At 36.7% G+C, this 18,393-nt stretch overlaps 1 protein-coding gene across 4 annotated transcripts in view; it reads right to left on the bottom strand.

The window, feature by feature from the left end:
* USP32 (ubiquitin specific peptidase 32) overlaps nucleotides 1–18,393 on the bottom strand; it is a 54,225-nt gene that overhangs the window by 11,223 nt on the left and 24,609 nt on the right. Inside the window, exons 6-21 of one of the 4 annotated variants that reach the window (XM_030462240.1) lie at nucleotides 14,667–14,798; nucleotides 13,767–13,874; nucleotides 12,832–12,947; nucleotides 12,397–12,459; nucleotides 11,359–11,442; nucleotides 10,062–10,123; nucleotides 9,839–9,941; nucleotides 9,357–9,549; nucleotides 8,480–8,655; nucleotides 7,573–7,713; nucleotides 6,145–6,304; nucleotides 3,701–3,855; nucleotides 2,912–2,993; nucleotides 1,389–1,463; nucleotides 652–790; nucleotides 266–371 (exon numbers count right to left, since the gene is read on the bottom strand). In XM_030462240.1, the coding sequence (XP_030318100.1) occupies nucleotides 266–371; nucleotides 652–790; nucleotides 1,389–1,463; nucleotides 2,912–2,993; nucleotides 3,701–3,855; nucleotides 6,145–6,304; nucleotides 7,573–7,713; nucleotides 8,480–8,655; nucleotides 9,357–9,549; nucleotides 9,839–9,941; nucleotides 10,062–10,123; nucleotides 11,359–11,442; nucleotides 12,397–12,459; nucleotides 12,832–12,947; nucleotides 13,767–13,874; nucleotides 14,667–14,798 (1,895 nt within the window). The remainder of the gene's footprint in view (nucleotides 1–265; nucleotides 372–651; nucleotides 791–1,388; nucleotides 1,464–2,911; nucleotides 2,994–3,700; nucleotides 3,856–6,144; nucleotides 6,305–7,572; nucleotides 7,714–8,479; nucleotides 8,656–9,356; nucleotides 9,550–9,838; nucleotides 9,942–10,061; nucleotides 10,124–11,358; nucleotides 11,443–12,396; nucleotides 12,460–12,831; nucleotides 12,948–13,766; nucleotides 13,875–14,666; nucleotides 14,799–18,393) is intronic. The other 3 variants (XM_030462241.1, XM_030462243.1, XM_030462244.1) reach the window with 3 other exon arrangements.

The raw sequence follows: 18,393 nt of genomic DNA, 5'->3' as shown, positions 1-18,393 counted from the left end.
TGCAGTCCTTACAGCAAGAAAACAAAAGCTGTCAGCAGTTCAGAGCAATATAATGTCTGACTGCCCAGGATACAGTCATTGGCTTCACAGCCAGCTCCTAACATATAAAATATTTGCTCAGGTTTCCTTCCCTTTCTCTGGGGGAGATACTGATTCCAGTCCCATTATGATAGAGGTAACATAAGAAAGAAGTGTATTCCAAGATTTCTGCTATCCAAAGAAATGACTGCTTTCTACCTTTAAATAACACCTACCACAGACTTACCCGAAGTTTTAATGGTGCTATGTTCTTCTGAGTTCCACTCCACAACTCCTGAACCAAATCCCCATAGCACTTGGCCATGTGTCCTTTCATTCCTATTGGATTTGTCCTAGAAATCATTAAGTAATTAAAATCAGACTGAAATTTAAAGAATGTTCAAGCCCCAAGATAAGCAATGAAATGCAAAGCTTTCTTCCTGAACTCTTAGCTCTCTCAGAAACAGAAGATGTTCTTATTTCAAGCATTTAATCTAGTCTCTGCTGTGTAGCTGATATATGCTGATAACACTTAACTTAAAAGGATTTATTCATACTTCTGAAAGCTGAAACTCAATTTTCAGGAGATGTTACAGCATCTGAAATGGCAGTGGTCTCAAAGAAGAAAATTACCTGTTAAGTTCATAAAGATGTCTTCCTGAGATGAAATACCGTGTCAGGGGCTGTGTGTTACTGACACACTGGATGCTGGAGTTCATGAAGCATGTGTTACCCAGATTGCTTAACCCAGTAGCACCCTTTTCTGTAGGAACTGAGAAAAAGAAATCATAATTATACCAGCTGTGCAGATGTAAAAAAATTCAGAACACTGCATCAGTAAAGTTACCAACACGACCTTTTCACAGTAACCAGTTTTATTTAAGCTGCTCCTAATTACAAGATTACAGCTAGCACAGAGGACCTGCCTGTTCAAAATATCTGCTAATTAACTCTCCTTAAGTTAACAGAAACTGTGGTATTTTGTAGAATCTGACACACCAAAGACATCACTAAAATCCATCCAAATATTTTCAGGTGAATCATCACAGTACTTTTATTTCTGGATTAATTTACAAAAATATTTGCTATTCCTCACCTTAAAAAAAAAAAAACCCCAAAATAATAAACATAGAATTAAAAAATTTGCCATGTACCATTTGCTACTGCTGCAACTGAACATCTACAAATTATTTATCTATAAATCCACCCCCTTCACATTTCCAGCATCTATGTTAATAGAAAGAACAAGCAAAGCAGCACAGGCATAAAAGAGCTCTTCGATGTTAAGAGTACTTATATTGTTTCAACATAATACAGATTCTTGGATGTTTCTTCTCATCATAATTTGACTACTATGCTGAAACACTTACCTTTATGTCTGTCTATTTTACTGCTGTTTGCTATAAAAGACATCTCTTCTGGCCAGCTCATGTCTTTGTTTCGAACTAGAAAGAGAAATGGGATAAGGATTTTTAAATGTCTTTTTGTTACTTACTCCAGAGAGTTTATACAGCTTAAAAGGTTTAATTGAAATATTCCAGTATTTTAGATTAGAAATTTGTGGGGGTTTTGTCATTATTTTTGCTACTTTTCATTTCAATGTTTCCAATCATTACTGGAAATTATTCTAATACTGGCAACATTCCAACCATGCCAGCATCATCTTTAGAAAGCAGCCTTGAGATTTCTTTCCTGCTGGATGACAAATTTTTCAGTCTTTGTTTTAATACTTAATAAGGATCCCCCAGATTCAAACACTTCGTGAGTGTTAACTCTTTTTTTTGTTGTTATTACTATGAACCAACAAAAGGTTCAAGTGTATTTCAAAACGGGGATAAATTACATCTGTTTCAAGACAAAGTGGGTTCTATTTCACCTGACACAGCAAGGTGCAGTCCCTCTCTCCATAGAAATTCCCATTTCTTCTCTTGTGTCTAGTGATGAATGCAGATGCACAATGAACTGCATCAGCCACTCTGCCAATTTTAAATTGATTAAATATGAGCTGAGCCAAGAAGAAAAAGGATGAGCCCATCTAGCACACCAACCTGAGGTGTAATATCAAACTAAGATGAGTGAAACTTGGACGCAAACAACGCAGTCCCCAGATTTCTATCCAGGCTCTGTGATGTAAGGACAACAGTAGAGTGGATTAAATATGTGCACTTCTGTTTCTATTATCAAAAAAGAAGCCAAAAAGGTCAAACTAGTTGAAAACTCAGTGGAGTTGTGCACTCTGATGCCTCCAACAAGGGATTAATGTACTTGTGACTGATAGGGCTGCCTAGTGCAGTAGTGCATTGCAGAAGGATGAGACACAAGGGACACAAAATGGAAACAAGAAAGGTTCAAATTGTTTCTGCTGTCTTTCCACCACAAGGAGAGCCACTCACATCCAAACATGTCAGGTTCTCTCCAGACATGAAAACGAAGCAGCTTGTAATGAAAAAAACTTAGAAATTAACCTGCCCTGGACTGAAGCAGGCAGCTTTCTTCACCTTTTGCTCTGTAAGAATGCGTTCCTGCAAAAATCACAACCTGAACTCTTGTAAAATTAGTGAAAGTAAATCAGGTAATAAAAAGGCCTCATATGCCTCACACTGCTTTGGTTACATCTGGTATTTTAGTTAGTTATAGCTGTAGGGGAAGTTATACTCTTCCTGTATTTCTCTTTCAGTACATACATATATAAAGATTTCTATTTACACACACTCTGCATTCTCAAAACATTTCTAAAAAAGAAAATCTTAGGGCAGCAGCCCTATATTTGTGTAGTTTGGGCAATTAAAGAGGTGGGTACTGCATAGAATCTATTAATCAAACATATAAAGATACACACTGATATAAACTGTTTGGTTTTAGTGTGTAAACCAATTGTAAACCCTTTTTATACCTTCTATTACTAAGTGCTGCTCGTCTTGGATTTTAAGATACTCCAGTCTGTGATCTTCATCATCCAGCAAAGTAAGATAGTTCTGCAGGAGAAAAAAATACTCCATGGTCATTACTTCTAGATTTTAAAATCTCTGAAGGTATTTTATTCTTGAAGCAATGAAATTAAAGCAGGCCTAACAATGTCTTCACAAAAAAGCATACACTAGTTTCTTATCTAGGTTAATTAAAGACTTCTCTCCAGAATCATTTATTCAATGCTTTAATGGGATGTGCTGCTTCTTTAAACTGAAAGAATTACATGCACTTAATGATTTGGGGGAACACATTCTGCATGTTCATTGTTTACATACACATTGGAAAAAGATCCTTCTGTACCAACAGAAGCCTCCAGCCTCAAGTGCATCAAGGAAAAAAACATTTTTATTTCCATTTAAAACCATTTCTGTGAAACAAAACAGTTTCTGTGAAACTTCGTATCAAGCCTTTTAATAGGCCAACTGACACTTCTAAAACACATCCCAGGATAATTACATGCTTATCAGTTAGACTACTAGGAAAATAAAAGATAAGTCTTCAGAGTCATTAACACCAAAAATTAAATTTCACGGCTTGGAGTGAGCACACAAGAAACTCCAGAGAACAAGTGGCAAGAGTTTTACAACCAGGCAGTTAATAGGCCCACTACTTTTTGCTATTTTTCCTCTGCATGTGTATTCAATAGTTTCTAGAAAAGCTTAAGATACAGAATATCTGACAGATGAGGAAAGCAGCACAGGTCTGACATTACCTCACTGTTGTACAACCAGAGACGCATATCTTCTTCTTTTATCCGGAGCCTCTGGGAGAGATACTCATGGATCTCTTTAATTGTTTGCATCCGACTGAAGCAGCCAGTGTAAGCCAAGACCCTCTTTAAAGGAGCATTTGGTGAAGGTACATTCCCTGAATTCACAAGAAAAGGTAAGGAGATCATGTATATACCCACAGGCCAGTTGCAATCAGATCAGTAACACCCTACACACGGCAGAGGCTCTAAGTACTTCTTGGGAGAAAGAAGTGTGCAGTTCTACTCCTTTTGTTTATGGATAAAATAATGAGTTGGATGGAAAAGTAGTTGTTACCAACCCTTTGGGACAACACACTTGTATCCCAAAGCAGATAAATTTACATCCCTTATCAAATACCTACTATAAAACTGCTCCCCTAAGATTTTCGTAAGAAATAATTTAAAAGGAGTTTTAAAGGACTGGATTACTCTGTTTCTTTATCTTAAAGACAGAGTACCAGAGACAATGCTAATTTTCAAAATAAGGGACTTTAGAATTCCATGAGAGTTTTCTTTTTAAGAGAATACTAAGAACAAAATAAGGGAAAAAACCCAGTCTGATTATTTTTGGAAGTAGCATGACTTTGCTTTAGCTCATCTATGGAGATGAATGCTGATCTGTGAAGATGAAATCAGCCTGGCAGTTTCACAATACAAGCATTCTTAAGAACTAAAATCCTCACAACATATTCTCTGAACACATACATGATTTTCACCAGAATGTCTCAAGAATCCCATGTATAAAACAGAAATTCATTCCATCAGTTGAGACTGTTGCTCCTTTCTATAGTTTGATCTCATCCTTAAATAAAACATTTGCTCAAGAGATCAGACAAACTTTGCATGCCTTATTTTTTTAAGGCTTCTTTTGTTTAAACTTCCAAAGTTCCCTGCTCCTCACAGAGACAGTTCTGTAAAATATCCATGGAAAGCTTTTATTACACAGCCAAGCCCAGCTGGGCAACTGCATTACTCAAGTAACCAGAGAAGTGACATTATTCTACTTTCAGTGTCAAAAGATTAAAATAAAACAAATAGGACCGTAATGAAAAGATGCAATATTACATGCAATTTGACAAGAGAGTAAAATTATATATTATGATCAACTCACAAGTCAGCAAAGCATCAGTTTTGCTTCAGTATACCAAGCAAAGTACTCTTTTTTCTTTTTTTTTTGTAAAGATAACAATAAAGCATTTTCTGGGATTAGGAATCAGAGGATTAGTTGTAAGATTACAGCAAGAAAGCATATTCAAAAACTCATAAAGATTAATAACTGATTGGACAAATAAATTAGTGCAGAGCAAAATAATTTCAAATCAAGATCAAATTTGGCACATCAGAAGATTTTATTTGAATTTGGGCATGTCAGGACATCTGAACAAAGCAGTGCCAATTTTATTAGGTCAAGTAGGGAAAATGAATTTGGGCAGCAGGCAGTTTCTGTAGAGGAACTTGATCAAGCAGGCAGCCACTATCTGTGTGGTAAGTTTGAGATTCTACCAAAGCAGTGAAAAACTGAGCATCTGCATGAGATTTTTAAACACAGGCTAACACCAGTAAGGGTTTTGTTTTCAGGAGTCAGGTGAACCCAGTTCTGACCATACGTTGCAGGTGTGTATCTGTGTTTCCCTTGCCTGTGTGTGCATCCCAATGCACGTGCATCTGAGCATCAGGAATTCCTTCAACCTTTGTGCAAGGCAAGCATGGAGCTGTGGATGTAGCCTGGGCACTGCAACCAAACCCTGCAACACTTTTGAGCTGAAATGTGAAGCTGCAGTCTAAAGGTTATTCTTACAGTCCATTACTTGTACAGTCTTTTGGTGAGCATTACCACCACAATGATGGCACTTAGAGTTTAGTTGGATGTTTATATTTTCTATTCAATTGTCCTTAGGAACTGCAAATAAAAACTTTCATATTCCATTAATTCAATGACTTTCTGGAGAGCATTAGGTAATTTGGGGCATTAAAGCCGAGCTTTCAAGTAACTCAAGTAACTCAGCAGCAGCTGGCTGAATGATGTTTTAATTTATTGTACCACTGTCCTATTGGGTACACACACACACACCCAAATGCACAGATGCATCATCCTATGGCTACAAAATTAACTACCAACAGGATTAATCAGACCCACCCTTCTCTGCAGTCTATGCAGTGCTCATTTCTCACTTCCATCTCACCCAGCTACTTGCAGTAATTATGCGACTTGACTGACTTCACTGAAAATGCCTCTTCCTTTCAAGAGAGGAGAGGAGGAAAGCCTTGAAATCTTTACCAAATGCTGATTTGTGCCTTGCAGTTGATTAGCTGGTGTGCAAGCACAGTGGCAGCAAGCTCCTACAGCTGGGGGCTGGCTCGCTCCGAAACTGCGCGCTTGGGTTCTTGCTGCATTCTTAAGTTACCTCTAGGTAAATGCTGAGGAAACATTCTCAGGCTCATCATACCCATATTCACCCAGATGTTGGACTGCTGAGTTCTGGTGGCAGGCTGCTGTCTCAGGAAGAGCAGGTAACGAGGAAATAACTCCAGCTCAGGCACGTTTGTTTTGCTGTTCTTGATCACCTAGGAAAGAGATGAAAAGGAAATTTCAGAGACTGCTGGTTCCAAACCTGGAGGGATCCCCAAGAGGAAGTAATGATTAAAGGAGATGGTGAAAAACCACCCCAAACTGGTTTGCTAAGAGATGAGAAATCCTCCAGACTTACGAGGTCTTCAGCAAATATCCACAGGAATAACAATTTACTGATTTCTAAGCTTATTAGATTGTCAAAAGCAAACACCTTCTTTAGTGGAGCCCAGTCTTATGTACAACACCACGTAAAGCACATTTTTCTAACTCCTGGTAGTGATGTCATTTTCTTGAAAAAAATAACACAACAGTCCCTGCTGTGGGGTGGGAGACTGGGACTGTAGTAGTGCAAATAATACATGGCTGCAAGTAAACAAATGGCTATCAAGAATTCCAGTGTTCTGATAACTAGGTGTCAAAATACTCTTGAATTATGGACTGAAAAGCTTCCATTTATATATATATCTTATTTATATTTTTTTGCAGACAGGATACCCAAACTGAAAGTCTCACATTCTGAATACATGTGTCTTTTCTAATGACCCTACTGCAAAAATCTCTAGCACATTAGTTGCTGTAGAAAGAGATGTGGCCTTTTCTGGATCATGGAAGGTGTTTGTTTCCATGGAGAAGGTGTGGGAGGAGGCTAACAGAAGCCAGTGATTCTGCACTGTAAAATAACTACCAGTACTACAGCTAAGAGACCAAATCCTCAAAAATCATACAGCTAATTCTCTCCCATTAGGGATACCAACCACCTCTACTGCTATCATCAAAAAAAAATCCCCTCACATCCTTTTTTGAAGTGCAGCTCCTGCAAGAGATTACCTGACAGAAAAAAACAACCACTTTGTGGAATAAATATACTCAACAGAAACTGAAGAAAGTTTCCAATGAACAGACCAAATACTTCAATTTTTCTTACTTCTAACAACAGGCTACTTTTTTGTAAACTCAGCATCAACAGTTCAGTGCATGCCAGCTTTAATTCCAAATTATTATGACCTGTTAATCATCTTGCAATATTATACAGAAGAGCAGAGAGATAGCTCAATAAATTGTGGGCAAATTGTATGATTCAACAATGTCTATTGCTATATAATTAACTGCATCTCTTTCTTTAACTGTAACAAAGAAAAAAAAATCTAATTGTGATAACACACCTTCCACCCACTCAATGAAATCATAAGAGAGAAGAAATGCATTTTCCAAGCTGCTACCTTGGTGATTATGGCAAATAAAGTCTGTTTTCACAACTTACCGGCCTGGGCAAGGACAGATTTGCTCCATACCAGTGGTAAAGTGCTCTCCAAACTGGTTCTGGTACCATGACATAGTCCTTTCCTTCAACCAATTGTGGAGATCGTTTTAATCTCCCCCCCTCCATGGTTAACGATGCAGCCTTTAAACAAAAAGGGACTTTGTTGAAAAACTAGCATAGAGTTACAATGATTTCAGTTCAAGAACACTGAACACTTTTTAATTATTAAAAAAACTTCTAAGTAGCAATTAGCAACTGCTCTTCAGTGGTATTTAAATACCAGGGAAAGATGGTATTCAAATGTAACAGTAATTAGAGCTCAAGTTTCACTACACACTGTTTCCCTACAAGGCTGCCTAGGGTAAAATTCACAATGTGTTTCTCTCTTGTGTCACCTACTCCAATGACTCAGAAACTGCACAGAGAAACCCAGTCCATGCCCACCTCTGAAGGTGCTGCTCTGCACTTTACATCTGGATTCCATGAGTACTGGAAAAACTGTGAGTTTTGTTTTACTGTCCATGTAATGTTTTCCTGGTTTTATGCAACTCCAATAAACATTTAAGTTTAGATTGAAAACACTTTAGTGTTTAATTATTAAAATATTTTATATTTAATGCTTAAAGCTGTGTTTTCATAAATGCCTTTTTCATTTTTAGGAGCAGTTTGAATGTTTATCTTCTCACAGAACACTCAGTATCCTCAGAAGCAGAACATAACTTTTTCCTCTGAAAATAAGCAGTGTAAGAAACTGAAATTGTGTTACACAACAAAGCAGTGTTAATTAAGAATTAAGAAGAATTAAGGAGAATTAAGCCACGAGCTGAAAAAAAAAAACACACACAAAGCTGTGATAAAGAAGCTATAAGAAATTTTTCCTTTGTTCACAAGACTCAGATGCATTTACCTTCACTGGTTCTTGTGTTACTAGAGGTTGGTTATCAATAGCTCCTGGTTTCTGAGGATTAAGCTGGAGTAAGGGATTCCCATTTGTTCCAAGGAAACACTGGTTATTATTGTCTGAAGAATTATGCTGCCTAGCAAAACATACATCAGTCCCTGGTGTGCCAGGGTAAAGAGTATCTGTAACAGGATACAAGGAAAAAAAAAACCTGTTTCAGTTCATGAGTCACTAAGATAAGTAAGTCAGTTAAATGTTGTAGCTTTTTCTGTTTTGTTTTTAAAAAGGACTGCTGAAGAATTTCCTGTCCTCTATGTATATCCAGATGCAACATTCAGCTCTCTTGTAATGAAATAAACATAATCCCAAATTCTCACAAGAATTGACTGAAAATCACTATTAAAATCTCTTCTTCTTTCACAAGGATGGCTCCTAGGATCTGCACAACCTCACCTAAATCATGCACCTTGTAAAACTAAGTTCATTCTTCCTAATTTTTTTTCTACTTCTTTCCTGTTTGTAGTATGAGGTCAACCCATTGCAAGACATTGTACAACTACATATGAGCTAGAAACAACTTCATATGAAGGAAGGGAATTAAAAATGCACTCAGTGAATAAATAATGGACAATAAAATCTTCTTGAAAACAATTCTGAAGCCTTATCATAGCATAAAAGATGAAGTGCTATTTAAAAAGGACTGCCTCCTGTCTAGCCTCCACAGACTAAAAAAAAATCCTAGCAATTCCCTGCCATTCACACATAGGCCACTTCTGCAATCTAAACTGTGTTATCTTTCTGCCTGGAGGAAGCCATGCAGTATCCAGTTTCCTCACAACCTGTTCTACATTAAACCTCCAAGGAAATAAGATGTTATGCTTACTGCTGCTAGTGGTCTCTGAGGCTTCTGATGCAGTAGAAATATTATCTGAAAACTTTTCTTCTGTTGCACTGAAGTGATTAAGACCTCCCATTTTGTCTTCTCCCTGTTCTGAAGTATTGGCTGCAGCAGCTATCAGTGAATTCTTACCTCCACTCAAGACAGATGAAGGCTCTATCACAACAGGGTTTGCATCCTAAAATTAGTAGGCAAGTAGAAAAGTTAATTATAAAGAGAATATCAAAACCACTATCAGTCAAATCAGTCACCAACATTCCCAGCTGTGGGACCAACTTCTGCACACCACAACGAGCTTAACAGCTTAAATACAAAAATTGTGAAATAAAAGCATTATTTCCCCTATCTAAATATTGGCCTCTGTGTTTTATGTTGTCCCCTACTTATCAGCTGCCTAACAATCTTGTCCAATAACAAAACTGTGCAGTTAGAAGGTTAAAAATAAGTGAAAATAATATTATACTTACATATTTGACATACTCCTTCCACTGGTGCCACCATGGCATTGCAATAAGGAACCAGTTGTGTCCTGGCTGAAGGCCATACCTGCTTTCCCTTTCTAACCAGCCTCTGCATATAAAGGATGAACAACATGAAGTAGCAGTTGAAAGAAGGAAACTCCAGTCCTTCTTTTGAAAATATTAAAAGGTGATTCTGACACCCAATTAAGATTCTGAGAAAAACACACACCTAATAATCTGTCCTTCCTCTTCTGGAGTGGCAGGTCGTAGCCCTAAAACTATATGACACACCTGTAAAAAAAAAAGTAAATCTTAATAAGAAGTGCAGCACTATGAAACAAGCATTAGGTAAAAGAAAGAAAACAACTCTAACCAGACTTCAATAAATTGTTCTTAACTGTGGGGCAAGATTACCATAAACTGAACAATTCACTAAAAAAATAGGTATGTGATTCAGAACCTGTTCCAACTACTAAGAAAAAATGCTGAGAATGTCAAATGCCTCAAGACTAATTAAGGTGAAGAGAAAATGAATTTTCATTCTTTTCATACCTGAAGCACAAGTTATTGGTTGCTCCTCATACCATGATTTATACCCTTTTCCTTATGTCTCTTTGGAGACTATCAACTTGCATCTCAGCTGGACATTTCTAATGACTGGTGACACATCTCATTTAAATGTCTATTACAGTGTCAGAGGCCATTTCACATTCTGACTAAAACAAAGGCCCTCAGCTGCTGGGAAGCAACAGATTTTTCCAGCACACAACTCAGCTGGTTCTGCTGTTTCTTTTTAAACTCATGTAACACTATGCTAGTATGTGATCCCTCATATAACCTAAGCCATCTGCAAACAAACCAATTTGTTGACAAGTTTTCCAAGGTGCTCCACTTAAGACTGCTTAGCTCTTTTGTCTGCAGATGAGACACACAAGCTCATGACAGTTCAAATATGAGCTCAGACAAAATCAATGGCAGGCTGCCCTGTGTGAGCACAATGTTGAGCCTGCAGCATGAGATGAGGGTGCCTCATTTGGTAAAGTCATCAAAGCAAACAAAAATAAAAATCTAAAATGAAAGTGTAGCAACTCTGCCAGGAGAAAAAAAACCAAACTGTAAATGAGATCTCCAATGAGCAATGTGTGACAACTGTGATTTATAATCATTATTAAGACAAACTTATTCAATGTTCATTCATTCTTCCTTAAAAGATAAAAGAATAACTGCTTAAGAACCTGGCCTTATGGAAAATAGAACTGCTGATACACTTGAAATTTCTTTTCATTTTATAAACTATGTTGGCTATAAAAAACTATGCTTTAGGTATCTTCATACACTGAAGAGAATAAATCAAACAGAGAATCATTTTGTCAGAGTCATGCACAACTGCAAAAACACGTAACTCACTGCAAAAGACAAAGCTGAAACCATGATGGCACAAACACTGATGCTGCTCTTCATGGCCACACAAAAAGCTCAGGAGTTAATTACCACAATTTTTAAGTTTAAATTTCCTCTAAACATACCTGAAAAAGTAGATTTAAAAATTCATTGGCAAGTGCACTCTTCACACTCCATATCTGATAGTCTTCCAGAGTGAGGTGTCCAAGCTTAGTTCAAGGGAAAAGGGAAGGAAAAATCATCAAACCATTAACTTTAGTTCTATTTAACCATTCCTTTAAACTTTCTGTTAAAAAAAACTGCTAAATCCTTGCTTATAAACTACCCTTTAAAAAAAACCCAAAAACCTCACAGGATGAAAAGAAATGCTCACTGAATCCATATTTTCTACTGCTTTGGTAATGAAAGAATTATAATAAAATATTTGCCCAGCACTTTGTTAGAGTAAAAGCAGGCAAGATAACCATTCAAACAAGTAATTAAGCATTTCTAGACATTCTTTATAGTTTTTCATAATTATTTATAGCTTTCATTCTTCCTAATTAGTGAGGTATAAACTAATAAGATTTTTTACTGTGTGTCATGACAGATGCCTCCACAGTTTTACAGATACTTAGCTCTAAAAAAATTATCAATCCACATAGCTCACTGGTTGTACATAATATTATTGCAAAGGAGTTTGGTAATGATAATGCCCAAGTTGCTATTGAATTAATACAATTCTGTTCCAGTACAGGAGGATAATGTGTCTTTACAAAGCATAAAATACAACATAGAACTAATGCACTACCCCTTTTTTCATAGGATGATTTTTAACAGGAAACAGCAGTTTCTCCAGGAAAATAAAGCATCAAATTTAAAATTGGTATTAATTACACACAGCAAAACCTTGTCAAACAGTAAATGCTTAAAATTATTTTCATCTGGCTATGTATTTTTGGTTTAGATTCATACAGAAAAATGGCTGATACAATTCAAACATGCTCTGTCTCTCACAGAGCAATGTGGAAAATTTTAATGCTCAACTGACATCTCTTAGAAAAGATAATTTTATTGACAAATCTCTGCCTTCAAGAAAGCACAGGATTTTACTTTCTTCCTTACGAATAAACTGAAGATACTGAGGTATAAAAATGACAAGGAAAGAACCCACTAATTCCTACCTTTGTGTTATCATGCATATGCAGAATGTTTTCTACAATTTCAGATAAATCCATGTCCAACTCCTAAGCAAACAAAAGGATTAGAAAACAGAGTTAAATTCTCACAGCACCCTCCAGAGCTGCAGGTGTTCAGAAGAGAAATATAACAAAGAAATATTGATGATTCACAACTGAGTGCTTCCAGACAGTTGAACTTTTGTACCCAAGGGTTTTTTTTTTCCTATGAAACAGCAGCTATTAGACCCAAATCATTCAGCTTGGGTTAATGACAGGCCCAAGTTTTGCAAGGTAAGTTCCATCCAGGTGTCAGTACTCAGTAAAGGGAGTTCAAGGACTACGTTTCACTGAAACAACAATCACATTCCTGCTTTTGAAGGATGACTTTTAATAAACAGAAGCAAATGAATGAAAAAACAAGCCAGCTATGAAACTTACAGGTAATTTATCAGTACGGTTATCTTTCCAGACCTCTAAAAGTGCAACCACCATCTCTTTGAGTTCAGTGCGAGACAAAACACCATCCCGGTCAATGTCAAAAACCTTGAAGCAAACTGAGAAAAAAGGAAATTATTTCTTTATGTGAGAACTACTCAACAACTTTCTTTTTTTCTTTTTTTTTTTTCTTTTTTTCTCCCCTTGCAGAATCACAAGAACATGATTTAGTGCTGACAGTTTTGATGAGGCAGGATGCATGTGTGGTAGTGAGGAAATGGAGCAGCTGTGTTTAATAAACTGAAATCAAGATTCCTGCAGTTCTGTGCTGTGTTTTCTGATGTGACATAGCAGGGAACATATGTGCATCCAAAAATTTCCAGTGAATGATAGCTTTTAAGTTGCAGCAATCTGGCTTTGGAAAAAATATGGAACAAAGGTATTTCAAAAAAGTATGGAATAAAGGTATTTCAAAACACAAGTATTTTACAGGGAACCAGCTGAAACTGGACAGTAAACAAGCCAGAACATGCTTTTAACAAAACTCAGTCAAATAGGAAATTCAGTTTATATTCCATAATGAATAGATAAGTGTTTGCACTTTCTATATTGAGACCCACACTCAGCATCAGATTGCAGAACACTGCAAACTACTTCTGAAATGTATTTTGTTCCCCCAAACAAGCTGATAATTTATGTGAAGCTCAGGATTAAGTTAAAAATACACAGAATTAGGTTTGATTATCCTTCATCAAAGAGAACCTTGGTATTTAAACTATTCAAAATTGCTTTATTTTTAAGTTCTAACGTCTCTCATCTTTCATAGGCACACACTTGTTCAGTAGAAAAAAGAATCCTGAAAGGTGGAAACAACAAAACTTCATTGCTCAACCTGCAAAACTCCTCTAGTATCAATAGTTAACATTTTGCATACTTACACTTCTGTCTTTCTGCCAAGGGTCCCCTGCAACATGCTGAGAGCCCACAGGAAATTTCTTTAAAATCTATGTGATTGTCTCTGTTTTCATCAAAAGCATTAAACAAACCTGCAAACCACAAAAGCATCTGGCTGAAGCAGCTGGCCATCACATTGAGCATTTACATGAAGGGTTCCTGGTTAACATTTGCAGGGAGAATTACACACACTTATGGTTATAACTGGTTTTTACTAAGTGTAATAAAGATAATTAAGCACTGTTAAGACCATTTTAAAGGTGAATTCTTTAATTCACGTATGGTTAGACAAAGCCAGGGGTGAGGAAAGAATTTTCAAGGGTAGCCCTGTTCTCATGCCTTCCTTGTATTGACTGATTTATGAAAAAACAGCTTGGTTATTAACAGGTCTGCAATGCAACATCCAAACCTCCTGACCAAGCCTCCTGAACAGAACCTTCCTTCAGTGACTCTCTCATTGAATGCATGATCCAACTTCTGACTTATGGCCATTTAACAGACAAAACTCACACTTGTCAGTTTAAAAATGGTTTTGTTTCATCTCATTCAGGGCCAGCTGTGTATTCTGTAATCACAAAAGCTTAAGGAACTCAATGAAAAATCCTAAACTGCAGTGTAAATCAGACAAAGAGAAATACTGACATATTTCCTGACAACTAATATGCAAGCAGCACACAGAAGCATCACTCCCTTCATCATGCCAGATTTCCCAACTGAGAGATTTCTCAGGCATCTTTTCTAATTTTCAAACACTTAGATAACTCAGTGGAATTAATTTGTTATTTACACTTAAAATACATTGTAAAAAAGGCCCACTTTTAAACCATAACGTGTATGTCAGCAAACCATCAGGTATTCATTAAAGTTTGATTAAAGTTCCATACCTTCACTCAGAGATGGATGAATAGGAGGTGAAACTAAGGGGGCAAATGTTTCTAAATCAAAACGTCCAGTTCTTGATTGAGCTTTGAGCAGCCAGTAGCGTTTCTCCAGATCAATGATGTCAGATTCTTCCACTGTATAATCAACAAAAATAATTTTTTGGTAATACCTAGACCATGTCAGAATGTCAGCAGCTAAGAAAAATGCAGTATATTTTGTCACAGAGAGAAACTGTTTGTTTTCCATCTGCAGAATCATCTTACCCATTCACCATTGAGTTCAGCTTCAGTAGCACATGGCCACGAGTGTGAGAAATACAGAAATAAACTTTCCCACTGCTAAAAGCTTCTGCAGGCTCTTCATTTTCACATATTTCTTCACAGTGAACTGAGCAGATTGATTATATGTGCAATATATTCTTTTTCTCAAACTACCCAGTATTTAAACCCTCTAGAAGGACGTGAAGAAGTACTTTTAAAAAAATCCCAGAATATTTATGAGGAAAAAAATAATTTAGTACATGTTCTTGGAAACTTTCTCTGTGAAATTTTTAGCTTCCTTCTACAGTAAAATAAGGCTAAATTTTAGTGTGACATTTCAGCACTGTACCTCAGCATTAATTTTTTCCAAGTATAAAATAGTTTCACTTTATTATATATATATATTACAGTTGCACTTAGACACCCAGTCAATGTAGGGAAATGATTACACAAACCTAGAAGAGGTTTTTATATGGAGGAATTTACAAGCTCATTCAAAGGAGGGGGGAAAAACCCCAAAACCAATGCATAAAACAAGATATTAGGCAAAAGTAAATAAAAATAACCAGAGGAAGAACTTGTGTTTTCTTTCAAAACATCATATAAAAATGCCACCCTTGTAATGTTTTATCCTTGAAATTAAATATATGTGCATAAACATATTAAGTTTCTGCTCAACAATAGTTTTAGCCTTTTTACATATGCAAGTGTGTCACAGCACTGCTTTAGGTCAGTGCAAATTAATTGGTTCTCAAATAGATATTTAATGACAAAGCTGTCTATATTAAGAACCACTATGTGTGATCTCATTCCCAGATGGTTCTGAGTCTTTAAATCCATGCCAGCTTTCTAATAGGTTTAACTTGAGCTATTTGGCCTGGTTTAGTCTACAGAAACAATAATAATCCTGTAAGGCTGAAGAACAGAAGAGATACCAAAAAAAGTTATGTGTCAAATTGAAATTTTATTGATTTCCTACTTCTGTCATTAGGAGCAGTAATTTAATCAGAACAGTAATTTAAGTAACCTACAATAAGCATAAACTAATTGTAACTCCCAGCAGGCACATCATAAAATGCAGTGACACCTACACAATACCTCAACTCATCAGCAGAAATTTTAACAAAAACATTAATATCTCAAGTAGAGTTGGAGGAGTGGAGGGGGGGGTTCCATCTTCCTGTAAAATATTTTTAGACAAAGTAACTATAAAAGTAACACCAGTGAAAATATTTCCTCCTTCTCCTCTGTCAGTACAATCCCCAGACAGAGCCCCCACAGCAGAGCTGCAGCTCTGGGGTCACCCTAAGCAGGCAGAGGAAGTTTCACCTTCCCCTGAGCACTGCTGCAGCATCCTCACATCCATCATTATCAGCTCTTGGGCATTTATGTAGTGGGTGAGATAAAAGAAGTGATCCAGAAGAAAAACTAAACTCATTTCCTTTCTCCTTTCCCCCTCTTTCTTAGGTAGAGAGATTTCCTGAGCTGGTTTACCAGCTCCTGGCTCTTGGTTGTGTCATCTTCACATGCTCAGAGTCCTGTCCAACATGACCTGGAGTATTTCCAGGGATGGGGCACCTACCACTTCTCTGGGCAGCCTGGACCAGTGTTTCACCACCCTCATAACAACAAATTTCTTCTTTACATCTAGTCTGAATCTACTCTCCCTTAGTTTAAAACCATCACCCCTTGTCCTCTCACTAAAAAGTCTGTGCACAATACACAAGGAAGCAATCATCTAAGCATAAGAAGGAATGTTATTCTACTACAAAACAAGAATGAGAAGTAAGAGTTGTTATTTCTTGGAACATTGACATCTAGAAAAGCCACAGGTGCTTAGGATGTCAGCAGTTTCATGAGGGATGTTTGGATGGTTTAACAACAGCCTATCAGTGAGTGGGAGGAAATCTACTCAAGAAACTGCACTTTCCATCTTGTTACTTCTATAGATATCAAGGAGCTACAGTACCAATAAGAAAGAGCTCACAGGACATAACATTAGGACCAGAGTAACAATATCCTGTAGGAAATACAGAATAAAGCATATTTGTGGAGCTTCAAGAACAGAAATAAACCAAAAGTGTATCAGCAAATGAAAGATAAAAGCCACTTTATGAGACAGAACCTTAAGTAGATGAAGGCAATCCTGGCATTACTGTACCACCTAAACAACTGCACATAAAGGGCACGTTTGTACTGTCACTTAGCAGAAGTGCTCAGACACATTATTGTTCTCATTAGCAAACACAAAAGCATTCTGCTATCTCTGCTGAGCATGAGCATGTAAATCACTGTTTCCTTCTCATTTGCCTTTGTGACTGAAGGATCACACCCATGCCAGCTGCACACTTCATTCCTGGAATGATGCAACACTAAGAATATCTGAAACACACAGAGAAGCTCACATTGTCTTTCCTGAAGAGCAAACCTGCAGAAACCTGCTTGCTCAGACAGCTGTATTTTATTTTTTAAATTGTACTTCATGGATTGTTGCTGCAGTGCTAACTTTATTGCTTTATTATTTGAAACTCAGGAAATAAAAGTTATCAGAAAGCATTTGGTCTGCATTTCAGTGCACTGGTGGCTGAAACTGCACGGTCATTTAAAAGACAATTTTTAAATAATCATCTTGAAAAGAAGAGCTGATAAGCATTAGCATGAGGACTCCATTGATACTACAGCCAAGGAAGATCAAGGGTATCAACTTTCCACAGAAGAGCCAAATATTTTAGTAAGTAAACCTGACAAAATAGTAAATAACATTCTCTGTACTAATTAGTCTGGGACACCTCGGGCTGAATAACACCTAAAAATGTGACAAAATATTTTTCATTCATAGTAACAACGAATTGTAACCCACTGCAATAGTTTCACTTACTAAAAATACAGAAAGATTTATGGGATTACATCACACGTGAAAGTTTAACCCTGAGTTGAGAAGCCAGCTGTTACATAATTTGATTTCTCCAGAATGGTTTTTTTGCACAAAATCCTACAATTTGGTCTCGGGATAAGTAACACACCATCTATTCCTCCATAAATGTAAATTGAAAGAAGACTCTTGCAATTTCTGATCTATACATGTAATCATTTTTGTTATTGAAGTTTAAATTAAGCATGAAAAAGGCTGATGGCACTTATTATCCAAGCATACTAACGTGTATGGAAAAAAGCCACATTCTAAAGAGGGCTCATACAAAGGAAGAATTTTACCTTTTTAGAATAGAAAATATTTGTCCTTATGCCTGTTCAAATCACAACAGGAATTGTTAAATGGCCTTTCATTGAGTAGCTCAAGTTTATATAAATTATTTTATATATACACAACATAGCCCAAAACATCCAAAACATTTTATATATATACAACATAGTCCAAAACAGTGGCTTTCTTGGCCAATATTCATTTTTGTCAATTAAATACATGATAAAATTATTTGGTGTCATGAGGAGACATCATGCACCTGTGCAA

This window comes from Calypte anna, chromosome 19 (assembly GCF_003957555.1).
Source record: "Calypte anna isolate BGI_N300 chromosome 19, bCalAnn1_v1.p, whole genome shotgun sequence".
Classification (NCBI taxonomy): domain Eukaryota; kingdom Metazoa; phylum Chordata; class Aves; order Apodiformes; family Trochilidae; genus Calypte; species Calypte anna.
This window is presented reverse-complemented; position numbering and strand designations above follow the sequence as displayed.